The sequence below is a fragment of the Mastomys coucha genome, unplaced genomic scaffold (genome assembly GCF_008632895.1).
Source record: "Mastomys coucha isolate ucsf_1 unplaced genomic scaffold, UCSF_Mcou_1 pScaffold2, whole genome shotgun sequence".
NCBI lineage: Eukaryota > Metazoa > Chordata > Mammalia > Rodentia > Muridae > Mastomys > Mastomys coucha.
The window spans coordinates 874,133-887,799 of NW_022196902.1; the positions used below are offsets into that span (position 1 = coordinate 874,133).

The 13,667-nt window shown below is 42.7% G+C and overlaps 1 protein-coding gene across 1 annotated transcript in view; it reads right to left on the minus strand.

Moving 5' to 3' along the window:
• The window catches only part of Ust (uronyl 2-sulfotransferase), a 298,281-nt gene that overhangs the window by 160,435 nt on the left and 124,179 nt on the right, over positions 1-13,667 (minus strand). Inside the window, exon 2 of the mRNA XM_031380355.1 lies at positions 10,781-10,824. Within this exon, the coding sequence (XP_031236215.1) occupies positions 10,781-10,824 (44 nt within the window). The remainder of the gene's footprint in view (positions 1-10,780; positions 10,825-13,667) is intronic.

Here is a 13,667-nt window from a genome sequence, read left to right on the forward strand (position 1 = left end):
GAGTCGAGTTGAGGTGTTGTCTCTGGAGTCGGTTGGAACTCCTCCGTGAAGACAGCGGGGCCACCACACTAACTGAAGCAATTTGGTTAAATATGCTTTCCAACAAATGTGTGGTTTCTACATGTGTGTGTTCCACTGTCTAAGGACACCCCCCACCCCCAACCCTATAGCCAACTAAAGCTGCAGCTGTGGCTGGCGCTGCTGGTTTTGTTCAGATTTGGAGACTGCTGGGACATCTTCAGGATGCGATGAGGAGAGATGGCAGGTGAGAGCAGAGGGTGACCCCCACAGTTGTCTTCTGATGTCCATACATGCACTACCATGGTACATGTGGGTGTGCGCATAAAGAGCATTTAAGATTTAGAGAATGCTGGGCCTCTTTCCAGTGGTAGCTGGTCCTTTGGGAATGAGGTGCGGAAGATGCTAAAACAAGAGTTACATAAAACAAATATTTTTAAGGTTGTGGCTGCCCAGAATTTTTTAGAAATGATGAGGATATGATTAGTTTAGCATTAAATTACTAAGGGAGAAATGGGTCTATAATGTTCTTCTTGGGAACACGTTACATGCTGATAAAAATGGACAAATTTAGAAAAGGTTTTGCGTCTGAACATGGACACTTACTTCCACTGAAAGCTAACCTCTGGGGAGGCATTTTGGCTGGCCCAAACACTTCCACATTAATAGCTCAAGAACAGGGATGGGTTTGAAGGAGCGGGGTCGGGGGGGGGGCGATATGGGTGACTTCGGGAGGGAAACAGTCACTGTTATGTAAGGTTGACCTGTTTCCCTTGTGAAGATTATTTTGCCTCCTGACCCATCTCACTGAAAATTCCAGAGAGTTCATTACAGCCCACACTGGCCTTGGAGGCTTTTGGAATTATTTAAAACTGAAATGTTCAAGACATGATTTTTTCTTATCATTTGAACTGATCAAAACAAGGAGGAGAGGAAGGAGGGAGCAGTGGGGACGCCTTCAAGGTCATGCTCATTAGAGCAAGGCTGATTTCAACTCTTTGCCTTATCTGCCTTGTTAAGTTCTTTCTCATACCTACTATATTTACCACGAATCATTAACCACAAACCTATTATTCTGTTCAATTGATTCGCCTATAAAACAAAAAGCAAGTTTACTTTTGTAGCCTTTTTGATAAAAAAAGTACTTCAGGTAAAATCACATTTGAACACAGAGAGATGCTTAAGAAACAAACTCTGGTGAGGGAAGGCCATGCTGCGTGTCCTGAACCAGCTTAAATGAATAACTGAGAGTCCCAAATATTCTTATGGATGACACAGTCATCCACCTTGTTTTGTTCCTGTCTATGAGGTCCTGGAAGAAGGAAATCAATCTGTAGTGAAGTTGGATTCTGTGCAGCCAGCTGTGGTGTAAGTCTTGATAGGTGGCAGGCTCCCGCCTTCCTGTGCCTTACAACAGCACCTCTATACTCCAGGTCCTCAACAGCTGGCTATCTTTTGCAACTGGAGATCTCCAGTTTATAATACCCTCCAATCTTAAAGGCCAAACGGATGGAAATTCCTTAGGGTATTTTACCATTACAAAGCATTCTAAATATAAAATAATAGCAAGACTAACAAATACGCTGCACAGGGTAGCATCAGCTCCATTTAGCACAGTATCAGCCTAACGTGTCAGAGTCTGCACAGTGACCTGTTTATTTTTGCCTTGATAGAAGGAATAACAGAAGCTGGGTAGTGTGGGGATGGGAGCAGACCCTTAGTTCCAATCCTAATGATGCGACTGCTCCTCTGGTTTCCTAGCTAGACTGGATACTTTTATTGAGCTTCAGTTTCCTGTTTCTAGAACAGTTCTAAACCTGTGGGCCGTGACCCCTTTGAAAAATAGAATAATAGCACTTTCATAGGAGTTGCCTAAAACCATCGGCATGTAATGTAAACAGTCTGTTTTCTGTGTCAACAGGTTTGGAGGTGTGGGGGATAGAAATGAGAAATGCATTCTTTTCTTAAATCTCAGCCCTCATCTTCCTAGAATAAGGAGATTCTCACCAAAGGAGGGAGAGAGAGAGAGAGTGTGTGTGTGTGTGTGTGTCCATGTGCATGAGTTCCAGTAATCCTGCCGTCAGGGGAAAGGCACTTTCTAGACTCAGAAACCTTCTCCAAACTGACTGAAGCTTGGCCCAACAGTACTGAAAGTGCTTGTGTGTCCAAACCCTTCAGGGGACCTACCTATTACAATCGTAAGATATTTTGGTTTTCCTTTATAGACTCTAAGAAAACAATGAAATTCAGTTATTCTTACTTCAGGACTGTGTTTTTTAAAGTCTCACAACTAATAGGGTTTTACAATTGAGGGAGATGTTGCGGGGACAGAGGACGAAACAGAAACAAGGATGAAGTCTTTCCTAAGGTTTTGGCAGTTGTATTGTTAAATGCTCATCTGAGAAGTCTGCAGAAATAAATCCATGTTCTTTAAAAGGTCAAGAGACTTTGTTTCTGTTTTTCTCCATTACCTTTCTAGCACACCCCCCAGCCCTTGCCCCATAGCAGAAAGACGCCTGGCTTCAGTAAATTTCTCTTGAGTGAACTGTCGACCAAAGTTGTTTTTTTCTTTAGAGAAAAACATGATGCTACAGGACATATCTTACACATAAAAAAAGGTGATCTGAATGGTAGAAGTTAATTTCAAATAGAAACTGGAGTAAGTGTTGGGGACAATAAACCTTCAAGAGGCTGGTGAGATGGCTTTGCAGTTAGGAGCACTGGCTGCTCTTGTAGGAAGGAGATCCGGGTTCAATTCCCAGCACCCACAGGGCAGCTCACAATTATCTATAAGTCCAGTTCCAGGGAGATCTGACCCCCTCTTCTGATCTCTGTGGGTCCTGGATGAATGTGGGACACATACATGCAGGCAAAGCAGCCACTGACAAAATAAACAACTGAATATTGATTTAAAACAAATGTAAATTCTTTATATACAACAAATTATAAGGAACAGTGAAGAAGGGAGGTTGAGGCCAACCTGAGATATGAGTAATAGTGAATATTGTTTGTGGGATGTAAAACCATGCAAGGAAGCTTGGTAACAGAGCAGGTTGAGACCCAGAGACTCGGTGGATACACCTGAGGCTTAGGCTACTCTCAGCTCCCTGCCAGACTACATCGTGTCCTGCTCCTCACATAAAAGAAAGGTGTCCTATGGTCAAGTAGGCCTCAAAACAGAGTTCTCCTTGCTAATGAGTTACCTAGAGACCCGGAGAAGTTAGCCAATAAGCTTCCCTTCCCAGACATTCCTCTTTGCAAAGGTATTTAATCTTAGGACCACTCTGAGAAGTTGGGTATAGTACATTAATTACTCTTCATCCATTTTTTGCCATGAGCAACCAATAGACTGCTTAGAACCATGGACTGTCTTTTTCATCTAAGACTGGCCATAGGAAGCTGTGGAGAAGGCATTCGACTAGGGAGCCGCAGCTTAATTCTCCCATAGAAGACCTCTCTAGGCTCTCAACCACAACCAACACCAAGCTTGCCTCCACCAAGCTAAGGACAATTACCAACTGGGACAAGCTGGAGTTCCCCCTTTTTCTCAGCCCAAGGCTACACACCCTGTCCCCAGTCCAGAGGCCCCCAACTCTGTTCTCTGCTCTCCCATGACTCCCAGCGATGCCCGGAGGTCCAAGAGCCTGACAAGCTCACAGCCCAGGCCTCCTCACAGGCTGCCAGACCCACCCAACCAGCTCTGGCTTTCCCACATCTCATACTGCACTTTCTTACCCCTGGAGACCCGTCTCAGAGCTTCCCTACAGCCTAGCACACACCCTGGCATGGGGTAAAAACAGTCAAACTCCTCCTGTTCTGCCTCCCCAAGAAGCCATGCCCTGTGGTGGACCAACAGTTGTTTGGAAAAGTCATGCCCTGTGGTAAGCTTCTAAGGATAGTCTGACCATTTCTTAAATTGAGTAACACATAACATCACTCAATAATAAATGTTATTATGGTCACTAAAGATTAAATGGGAAGGGGGATAGCATTTGAAATGTAAATAAATAAAATAACCAATAAAAATTAAAATAAAAAAGATTAAACAAAGCCTGTTTATATTTCTGCCTAGTGCTGCCTTACCAAAGTCCCAAACAGTGGGTAGTTTATGAAGATTAAGATGTGATTGCTCATTGGTTAGAAAGTCAGAGGTCCAAAATGAGGTGCATGCAGAATTTCCTGCGCTTTGGGATCTCAGAGGAGCAGTCTGCTCCAAGCCCTTCTGTAGGTTGCAGGGCTCCCTGGTAAGCCTGGGGGAAACACATCATTCTCTAGTATATTTCTGTCCCTCAGCCCAAGTCCCCGTCTTATAAACCCTCAGTCATAATGCACTCTGGGTTTGCTTTAGCCTTGTTTTATTACACCTGCATAGATCTTCTTTCTAAGTGAGATCGCATCTGCTGGCCTCAAATTCATGATGAAACTACGGAGGATGTTGAACCTGCTTTTATCTGATACATGCCTGCAAATCTAGCTCTCAGAAAATGTCATTTTATTTAGAAAGATCTTTACAGATATGATAAATGAGAAGAGGCAAATCCTATTTGCATATATATACATATATAGTATTTCTATATCAAAAATAGATTAATATATAACTCATAGATAGTGTTATTACATATGACAATGGTCTGGGATGCAAAAGTAGACATCAATTATGGAGCTTAACCTTGGACATAAACCAGAACTCACTGGAGCCCAATTTTAATGGGGGTTTTGAGCTATTCTAATTTTTAAAAAGAAGAAAATTTCTACTTTGTAATTACTATATAGATTTATAAAGCTGTGAGAGAAGAAAGTGAGAAAGGAAGGAAGGATGAGAGAAAGGAAGCAAGCAAGGAAGGAAACCATAAGCCCCATCATGAGATGTTAGTGATTTTACATCTCCTACTTAAACTATACAGTCCTGTTTTATCCTAATAATAGCCCTTCCATGAAGCCTCAATTACCCTGAGATGTTTTCAAAGGACCGTGACCCAGAAAGAAATGAAAGAATGATAGAAAGTTATTCTGTGGCATTCAATACAAGAGAACTGGTCACATACGACAACAGAGAACTTGAAATGGGGCCAGTGCAATTAGAGTAGAGGTTTACGTCTTGAATTTCTATGTAAATGTTAACAGCTAGTATACTAGATGGCATAGGCCTGTGGGAATGGTTCATTAGTGAAATAAACAGCCATTGTTCTATCATCCTTCACACTGATCGTTGTGGTAACCAAGTAACACATCATTTTTCTTTCCAGCAAGATCTCCAGAAGATAGAAATGAGTGAAGAGACCGCCTTTTGTAACCTACTTGTTCTCGCTCTCTCTCCCTCTCCTTCTCCATTTCCCTCTCTCCCCCTTCTTCAGTGGAGCTAAGGACTGAACGCAAGAACTTATACAAGGTAGGCAAGCACTCTTTCACATCCTCAACGTTCTGTGTAGTTTGTTTTTTAACTCACATTGAAGAGTATTTAGAAATGTCCACTCCTGCCTCTAACAACAATAAAAACTGACAGGAGAGATTCCGCAAGCACTAGCAGCTGTTCTCAACCTTGTGGGTCACGACCCCTTTGGGTATGGAGTGACCCTTTCCCGGGGATCACATGTCAGACATCCTGCATATCAGCTTTTTGCATTAGGATTCATAACAGGAGCAAATTTATGGTTATGAAGTAGCAACAGGTCAGCACCACATGAGGAACTGTGTGAACGGGTCATAGCATGAGGAAGGTTGAGAACCACTCTGCTAGAGGAAGTAAAGATTAGTGCACAGTTGGGCAACACTGAAGATTTAATGATGTTGATAATGAGCCAGGGTGGGGAAGTCTTCACAGGATAGCAGCCTCAATTAGTTTTCTCAGAGCAAGACTCAGTTATCAGGACAAGAAGGACATATGATATTTTTGAACAGTCATCTAAGATGGAGAACATCATCACATATATTCTTTGAAAAGAATAAAGCATGACCTGTTTGTCTACGTGGACACAGAATGTTATTGCCATCTATATGACTGGAAATTATACAACTGAGGCTGGAGAGATGGCTCTGCAGTTAAGAGCACTGACTGGTCTTCCAGAGGTCCTGAGTTCAAGTCCCAGCAACAACATGATGGCTCATAACCATCTGTAATGGGATCTGATGTTCTCTTTTGGTTTGTCTAAAGACTCTAACAACTCATATACATATAATAAACAAATCTTTTAAAAAATGAATATACAACTGATGAAAATAGGCATACAAAAATAACTAGGGAAAAAATCAGATAAAATAGACATGGAAAGTTGACTTTAAAAAGTTGATAATATTCCTTGAAATCAAATGGAAAATGATGAAGGATATTTTCTTCTGAAGACTGAAGGCTACATTTTTAAGCTTTACTTTTTAATGATTTATTTATTTTACATACAGAGGAGTATGCAGTAGCTACCTTCAGACATACCAGAAAAGGGCCCTGGGTTGCATTACAGATGGTTGTGAGCCACCATGTGGTTGTTGGGAATTGAATTCAGGACCTCTGGAAGAGCAGCCGTCAGTCAGTGCTCTTAACTCCTAAGCCATCTCTCCAGCCTGATTTTTTTATGCCCTAATCAAACTATTAGGTACTTAACATGTAAAACCCCACAAATAAAGGGAAAAATGTATTTGTATTTCAACAAGTCATTTTGAAATTATTAAAAGCATCAGCCCTGGGACTGCCCAATCCTGGGACGGAATCTGGAGTCTAACATTTGGAGACTGACCTTTGTGAAATTAGTCAGCCTCCTTAGGATTCAGATCTCTTATCTGTACAATAAAGGTTTAAAAAAAAATACTTCCTTTCTTACTGAGCTTGAGAGAGAGTGCATTTGACATGCAAAGTGCTTGGCAGAGGTTTTGGCACACAGGAGGAGGAGGCATAGATCAGCTAGAGGGAGTGATTTTATTACCTTGGAGTTGCATAGAACAGGTCCCTTGCTTTGTCTGTCATATATGGGAAGCCCAGACATGTGAAATGATAACTTGTAGTCACTTACTACCAACAGAACTCACCAGTGCTAATGGCTGCTGCTCCCACCAGCTGAGGACAGAAGTGCCCCAGGAAATGTCCTACGGAACAAGCTGCTCAATATGCAACTCTCAGGCTCAACTTCAGTCTTCTCCTACCCTGGAAATTGCTTTCCCTGACATTTTCAATGATGAGGCATTACTTGAATGAGCTTCAATTATTCACAAAAAGTATAAGACAGAGAGAAAACTGAAAATCTCTTGTAATACAACTGCTTGAAAACAGAAAAACACTAGAAACCTGCCATGCTTTTCACTGTGGATCTGGCTAGCCCATCATACGTGGATATTCTGTGCCTGGTTTTGTACTCAAGAATATCTTTCCATTTTGTTCACTAGAGATCCAAGTGTTCATTCTCAATGGGGTTCTAGCCGTACAGAACACAGTGGTAGTAAAAAGTGGGTGTCAACAAGAAAAGAAGAAAAGAAAAAGAAAAAAAGAAAACCATTAGGTTCAGCTTTCGATAATGGCTTCACGCAAAGACTGATGGGAGCTGTGAGGTCCAAGGGGATTTCAAAACCAAGTGAAAATCACACATGTTCAATTTTTTCATATGAAAATCCTGGAGAGAAGAGGAGCAGGCCCAGTGGGCTCCAGGTGGCACACCCCATTCCCCACATGGCTAGTACTTTGTGGAATGTGAAACTCGTTGGCTTGAACTTTTAATAAAAGAGAACTTGTGGTAACTCGATGTATTTTCAGGACTTAAAAAGTTTTTATTTTATCAAGATTGCAACTCTTAGTCTTGGCATCAAGAAGTTATTTCTGAGTGCTAAGCGAATATGAAAACCATGGGTCTGGCCTTCCTCTGACTTTCTTCTGCCAGGGTGGGTTCATTCTAGAGGCCAGACATGTGTGAGACCTTATTCTCTGGGTGCCACCATGTCTCTACCTAAGCCAGGGGGTCTGCAGATGTAAATAATTAGCTTTCTGCCCCAGGGGACACCCTAGGGACCTCAATCTGCAGGGCTGCATTCATCACTTCTAGAGTTCACTTTCAGCCCAGCAGAAGTCAGAAGCACAGAGAAAATATATTCACATAGATTGTTATATTCTTGTTACTAAAGATTCTACCTTAAAAAGGCAAGTGAGACCGAGTCTTCCGCCCAGATAAAGTCTGGTTAATCAGATTGCACTCAGAGTAAAATCCCAGACAACCAGGCAGCAGATGGGCAATGAGTGTCATTACTGTGCTTGTCTGACATCAGGCAAGGGCATGGGAATGAAAGCATACTTGCCCCCACCAAGAAAAGAAGCAGAGAGGTAGAGAAAACCCCCATGTGATGCATGCTGCTTTTTCCTTGAATAAGGAACCTCCCTCCTGGGCAGGTGGTTGACCAAATGAAAAACGTTTCACTTACAACTAAAATCCCAAACTCTTAATGATGGTGAATCATCATTTTATTAATAAGTAACCTTTACATAATAAGGCAGGCAGTGAGAAGAGCACACCAAAGGTCTGAGGGAAAGTTTTCCTTCACCGTGGCCTTTACAGAGACTGTTCTCAAATATGAACTGCAGATCTGTGCTGTGAGCATCCTGGAAGCCTGTCAGAAATACTGATTCTTGGGTACCTACGGAAGAATCACGGAGGCCAGACCCGTGATCCTACCTCAGATCCTTGAATGAGAGACCGAGGGTTAGACAGTACAACGAGTATTTTAATATGGCTCTAGGCAACTCTGATGCTAGCTCAGGTGTGAGTCCTGGCGTTGTGGGAAGAACTGGGCTGAGAACTAGGAGTTCACATTCAGATCCCAGCTCTGGATCGCATGGTCCAGTTCAATGGAATCAATGAGGAGGCATTACTTGCCACTGTGAGCTCAGGGTTGTACAAGGACATGAGGTGCATGTGTTAGACAAAGTCCTGACCTTCGGCCCAGCATCCTCTGAGTCCCTTTAGTCCTTAAGAAGACCATTTTTCTTGTTGTTTACCATTTGTATTTCTGTTGTCTGTGATCCCAAACAACCGAAAGGTACACACTGGATCAAACAGCAGGAGACCCTTCAATTAAGGTGAATCTTACTGTACAATTCCTCTATGACCTTAATGTTATTCCTGTCAAGTAAGCACAGGCCACTGCTGATTTACTGGCTGTCACTTTTCTGTGTCGTGCTGAATGCCGTTCAGACATCCTATGCTCTAGGCTGTGATTTTAGTTAAACTCTGCCAGGGGAAAAAACTGAGGCTCAGAATATTAAGTCATTCACTCAGTGTTCTACAAAGTAGCAGAATCAATACACTTTCAGAAATAGTTTGTCAAGGGGCTGGGCATGTAGCTCAGTTGCAAGAGTGTTTGCCTAGCCCACTTCCAAGCATCACATAAAGTACAACTTAGTGAGATGGTAGATGGTTGCAATCTCAGCATTCTGTAGATAAGATCAGAAATCCAAGGTCCGCCTCAGCTACACAGTGAGGTCACGGCCAGCTCGAGCCGATGTGGAACTCTGTCTCTCAAAACAGCAACAACCAAAAACTACAGGAAGAAAAATCTACTTGCAAAGCTCATGCTCGAAGGTGTGGTGGAGGTTTAAACATCTTTTCTTGTGTTACAACTGGACTTGGCAGACGATGCCTTCAGGGATCAAAGATTAAGAAACCAAGCATAAGGTCATCTAGGCTTCCAGAGCCCAGCTATAAAACTTACTAAGATAAGACCGATGGGCACATGGTGACTAACTTTTAATTTTGTCAATTGTGACTTCCTCTTCCAGGGGCTCACTAGCTAGCACCATTGTTGCAACAACAGAAAAAAAAAATCATAAGACACTTGCATTTAAAATAAGGAGAGTCAGTCCCTGGACATATGTAACAGATGTGCAGCTTTGTCTTGATGCAGGTCCCCCAGCAACTGGAATGGGGCTGCCCCTGAATCTGTTACCTGCCTATGGATCCTGTCTGTTCCCCTAACTGGGCTGCCTTGTCTGCCTCAATGGAAGAGGATACACCTAGTCTTGTAATGACTTGATGAGTTGGGGGGTGAGGGGTATCTCTGGGGGGCTCCCCATTTTCAGAGGAGAAGGGGAGGGGTGGGAGGAGGACTTGTGTGAGGGAGCACTGGTAGGAGAGGGATGTAAAGCAAATATAATAATAATAATAATAATAATAATAATAATAATAAATAATAATAATAATAATAATAATAATAATAATAATATAAGGAGCATCCACTGAATTATATGTATTTTTCTCACACCCCAAGATCATTTTCATCCTGTCCCTCCCACCACCATACCCACACACTTTAGGGAGTTTACACTTGACTTTCATCAAGCTCATGAAAGTATAGAGTGGTGGGGAAATTATATTTATGAACTTTTAATATTATAATTATGAATCTGGTAGAAATAGCACTAGCTCCAAGGTCTATCCCAACAGGGAAGCTCCACCATGCAGCTCACATCAAGAGCCAAACAAACCAATCAATGCCAGGAACAACGAGACAGCAACGCAGAAGAGATTGGCAAAGGTCTGCAGTAATTCCAGGGCCACAATGGGCAGGTGGCTACAAGGACAGATCGAGTGATGGCTTTTCCTCCCTTGTCACCTGGGTCATCTTCAGGCTCTTCAGGTCCCCCCTCATCATTAAAGTTGATGATTCTTTTCACACCATCTAGCTACTGGTTGCTTGTGAATGACTCATGGCTAGGAGGGACCTGGCTGGGTTCCCTAAATGACCAGAAGCTACTAGAGCACACGCGTTTGAATGCCACAAGTAAAGAGCTTACCTTACTAGGAGGTGGTCCATGGTCATCCAAGTAAGTAGAATTCCCTAGGGGGGAAAAAGAACATTGAGCGGTAAACATTTTAGCTCCCAAAAGAAGAGAGTGTAAAACTGTCAAAAAAGGGAGGTGGGGGTGGGTGGGAGCATTCTAGATACATTTCTATTCAGACAGATGTTGTACATCTGGTTAGTTTGGGCAGGGAGACACATAGGTATGCAGGCACACAAACATTCAGAAGCACATATCCAATACCTGCTGAGTTTATTTTGGACCACTGGGTCTGAAACTCTGTGAGCATCCACTCCATGCAGGTCTTGTTATCACACTGACTGCCCAGCCCCCCTCCCAAAGTCCAGCTTCAGTAGCTCCGTAAAATGTGCTTTTGTTACAGGGAATCAAGTGGTGCAGTCGCTGTCTAGAGCCAGGCTTTGTAGACCGACACTGTTTCTCCAGTTTGCCTTGAACTTGCCAACTTCCCTTCATCTTCTCAGCTCAGCTTGAATGTGATTAATAGCCACCTGCTGGTGTGTTTTCATAGTACATGGTTATTGCTTCCTAATGAGTACAAAGGATTCAAGAGGGCTGAGAAATGACTCATTAAGGAGCTTGTTGGCCGCACAGAAACAAGAGCCTGAGTTTGGATTCCCCACACCCTCTTAAAAGTCCAGGCATGTGACAACAGCCGGCAACCTCAATGCTGGCAGGGTGGAGACAGGCAGATCCCAGGGGTTCACTGGCTGGCCATTCTACTAGAACAGAGAGATCTAGCTTCAAGGAGAGACCCGGTCTCCATAAAGGCAGAGAACACTTTAAACAAGACATCTTAATGTAGACCATACGTGCCTGTGTTGATGACATGCGTGCACACACAGGACTAAAGAAAGACTGGAAGATTTGCTAAGTGCTTTCTTTATAAATACTGCTTTAGCAGATCCAAGTTTCAGAGGTGGGTTACAACTGCTCCCATTTCCCAGAAGAGAAAACAGAGACCTAGAGGTCTCCAATAACTTGCTTATGACAATATAGCTATTTACACTGCAGACTGGATGGAAGGCATGAGTTTTCTAGAGTGTGTTTGGGCATCTGCTCATCTGAAAAGCTAATCATCTTGCTATGTTGACTGGTTTGTAGCCTGGGCACTGCACATGTTGCTACTTGGTGACACTGGACCATATGGAGACATCTATCTGGAAGCTCCTAGCCAGCAGGGGTACTCACTAACCCAGGGACATCTCCACTGGCAAAGCAAGACAATGGGATTTGAAATGGGAAGCAGAAGATACCAGAAGCACAAGATACTTATAAATAATAGATTAGGGAATGTGATAAGCATCCTACTTTAAGTAGATGAAAGGTGTTTTTGACAGGGCACCATAAAAATAACTTAGAAAATTGGAATTAAAAAGGAGAGCAGAGTTTTAAGCCAGGGACAATTCAGCTGGGGATAGTTTTCCAAAAGCAATAAATAAGTGGGGTTTGGCATACAGATTTTTCCACTCTGAGTCATTATCGGTCTCTTGCTTTGTAGGCCTCTGATTTATAACCCACCTCATATCCACAGTGGCTGCACTCTAAATGGCCATGTGTGTATATTAAGCAGACAGCAAGGTCTACTTTAAACTACAATATACAATGCAAATACCTGCCATGCACGGGACAAGGCAGGGGGAACCCTTTTAATGTGAGCACAATGAACAATTTGTTAGAGGCTTATTATTGTGCTAAATTCCACCAGGCACACACACCAGGAGGAAGATAAACGTCAGACTCAATAAGAGAGTATGTTTAAACACAGTTACCTATGTCTAGAAGAGTGTTCAGGAATATCCTGTAACAATGCAGAAGTGTAGTTGTTCTCCAGGTACTCTGCTCAAAAATCAAGGATGGTGTCAAAAACAAAACGTTCCTAAAATTCTAAAACACTATTGATAGATATAGCTCAAGGCCTAGAGGTTCTTCTGATGAGCATGCTGGATGTACCCTTAGATTTTGGACGGAAATGATTAAGCCAATCCCAGCGTGCACTTGTTTTCCCAGCATCCTCCTCTGTTTAGTCACCATTTCCAGAACACTTCTGAATCTACAGAAGGACCTAGTTGCCACGTAAGAATGAAGCTTCTATCCTGACCTTTAGATGATAGACTGGCTTTGACCAAGGGCTTACTATTTGCCAAGCACTTTGAATAATTCTTTTTAAAGATTTACTTTATTTGTATCTATGTGTTTGAGGGCATATCTGCATGTGTGTGAGTGCATGCATGGGAGTTCCCTTGGAGGCCAGAAGAGGATACTGGCTGCCCGACACCTAGACTTATAGGTACTTGTGAACTGCTCAATGTGGGTGTTGGGAACCCAGTTTGTGTTCTATACAAGAACAGCCAACATTCTTAAGTGCTGAGCCAGCCAATCAGTCCCTACAGGCTTTAAAAAAGATGGGTTCTCCTAAAAAGAGACCTTATTAAAGTGACATAGGCATCTCACCTAGGTTACATATCCAGCAAACACAGCAGAAACCAGGCTCTCACAGTCTGACTACTGTTGCTACATCCCACTCAGTAGGATGCACCATCTCTTAGCATTTATTATCTTCTTATCTTTCTCTTCCTTTTTTTCTCCCCCCCCCCACTTCATTACAGAAGATTTTCAAAGCCAGATAGTATTCTGAAGAAATGAGTCAACTTTAGTTAGCCCTTCTCTCAGCACACAAGAATGAAATGGGGCTTATCACCGCTGGCGCTTGACCCTGAGTCCTATCCTAGAGTTACATTAGCAGGTCATTATACACTTTCCTTGGTTTATCAGAAGCCAGAAGCACTAAATGCTTTACACCAGCAACACAGGCTCAGAGGAAGGGTGGCTACAGGGAGACAGGTATTTCTGTGGTATGCAC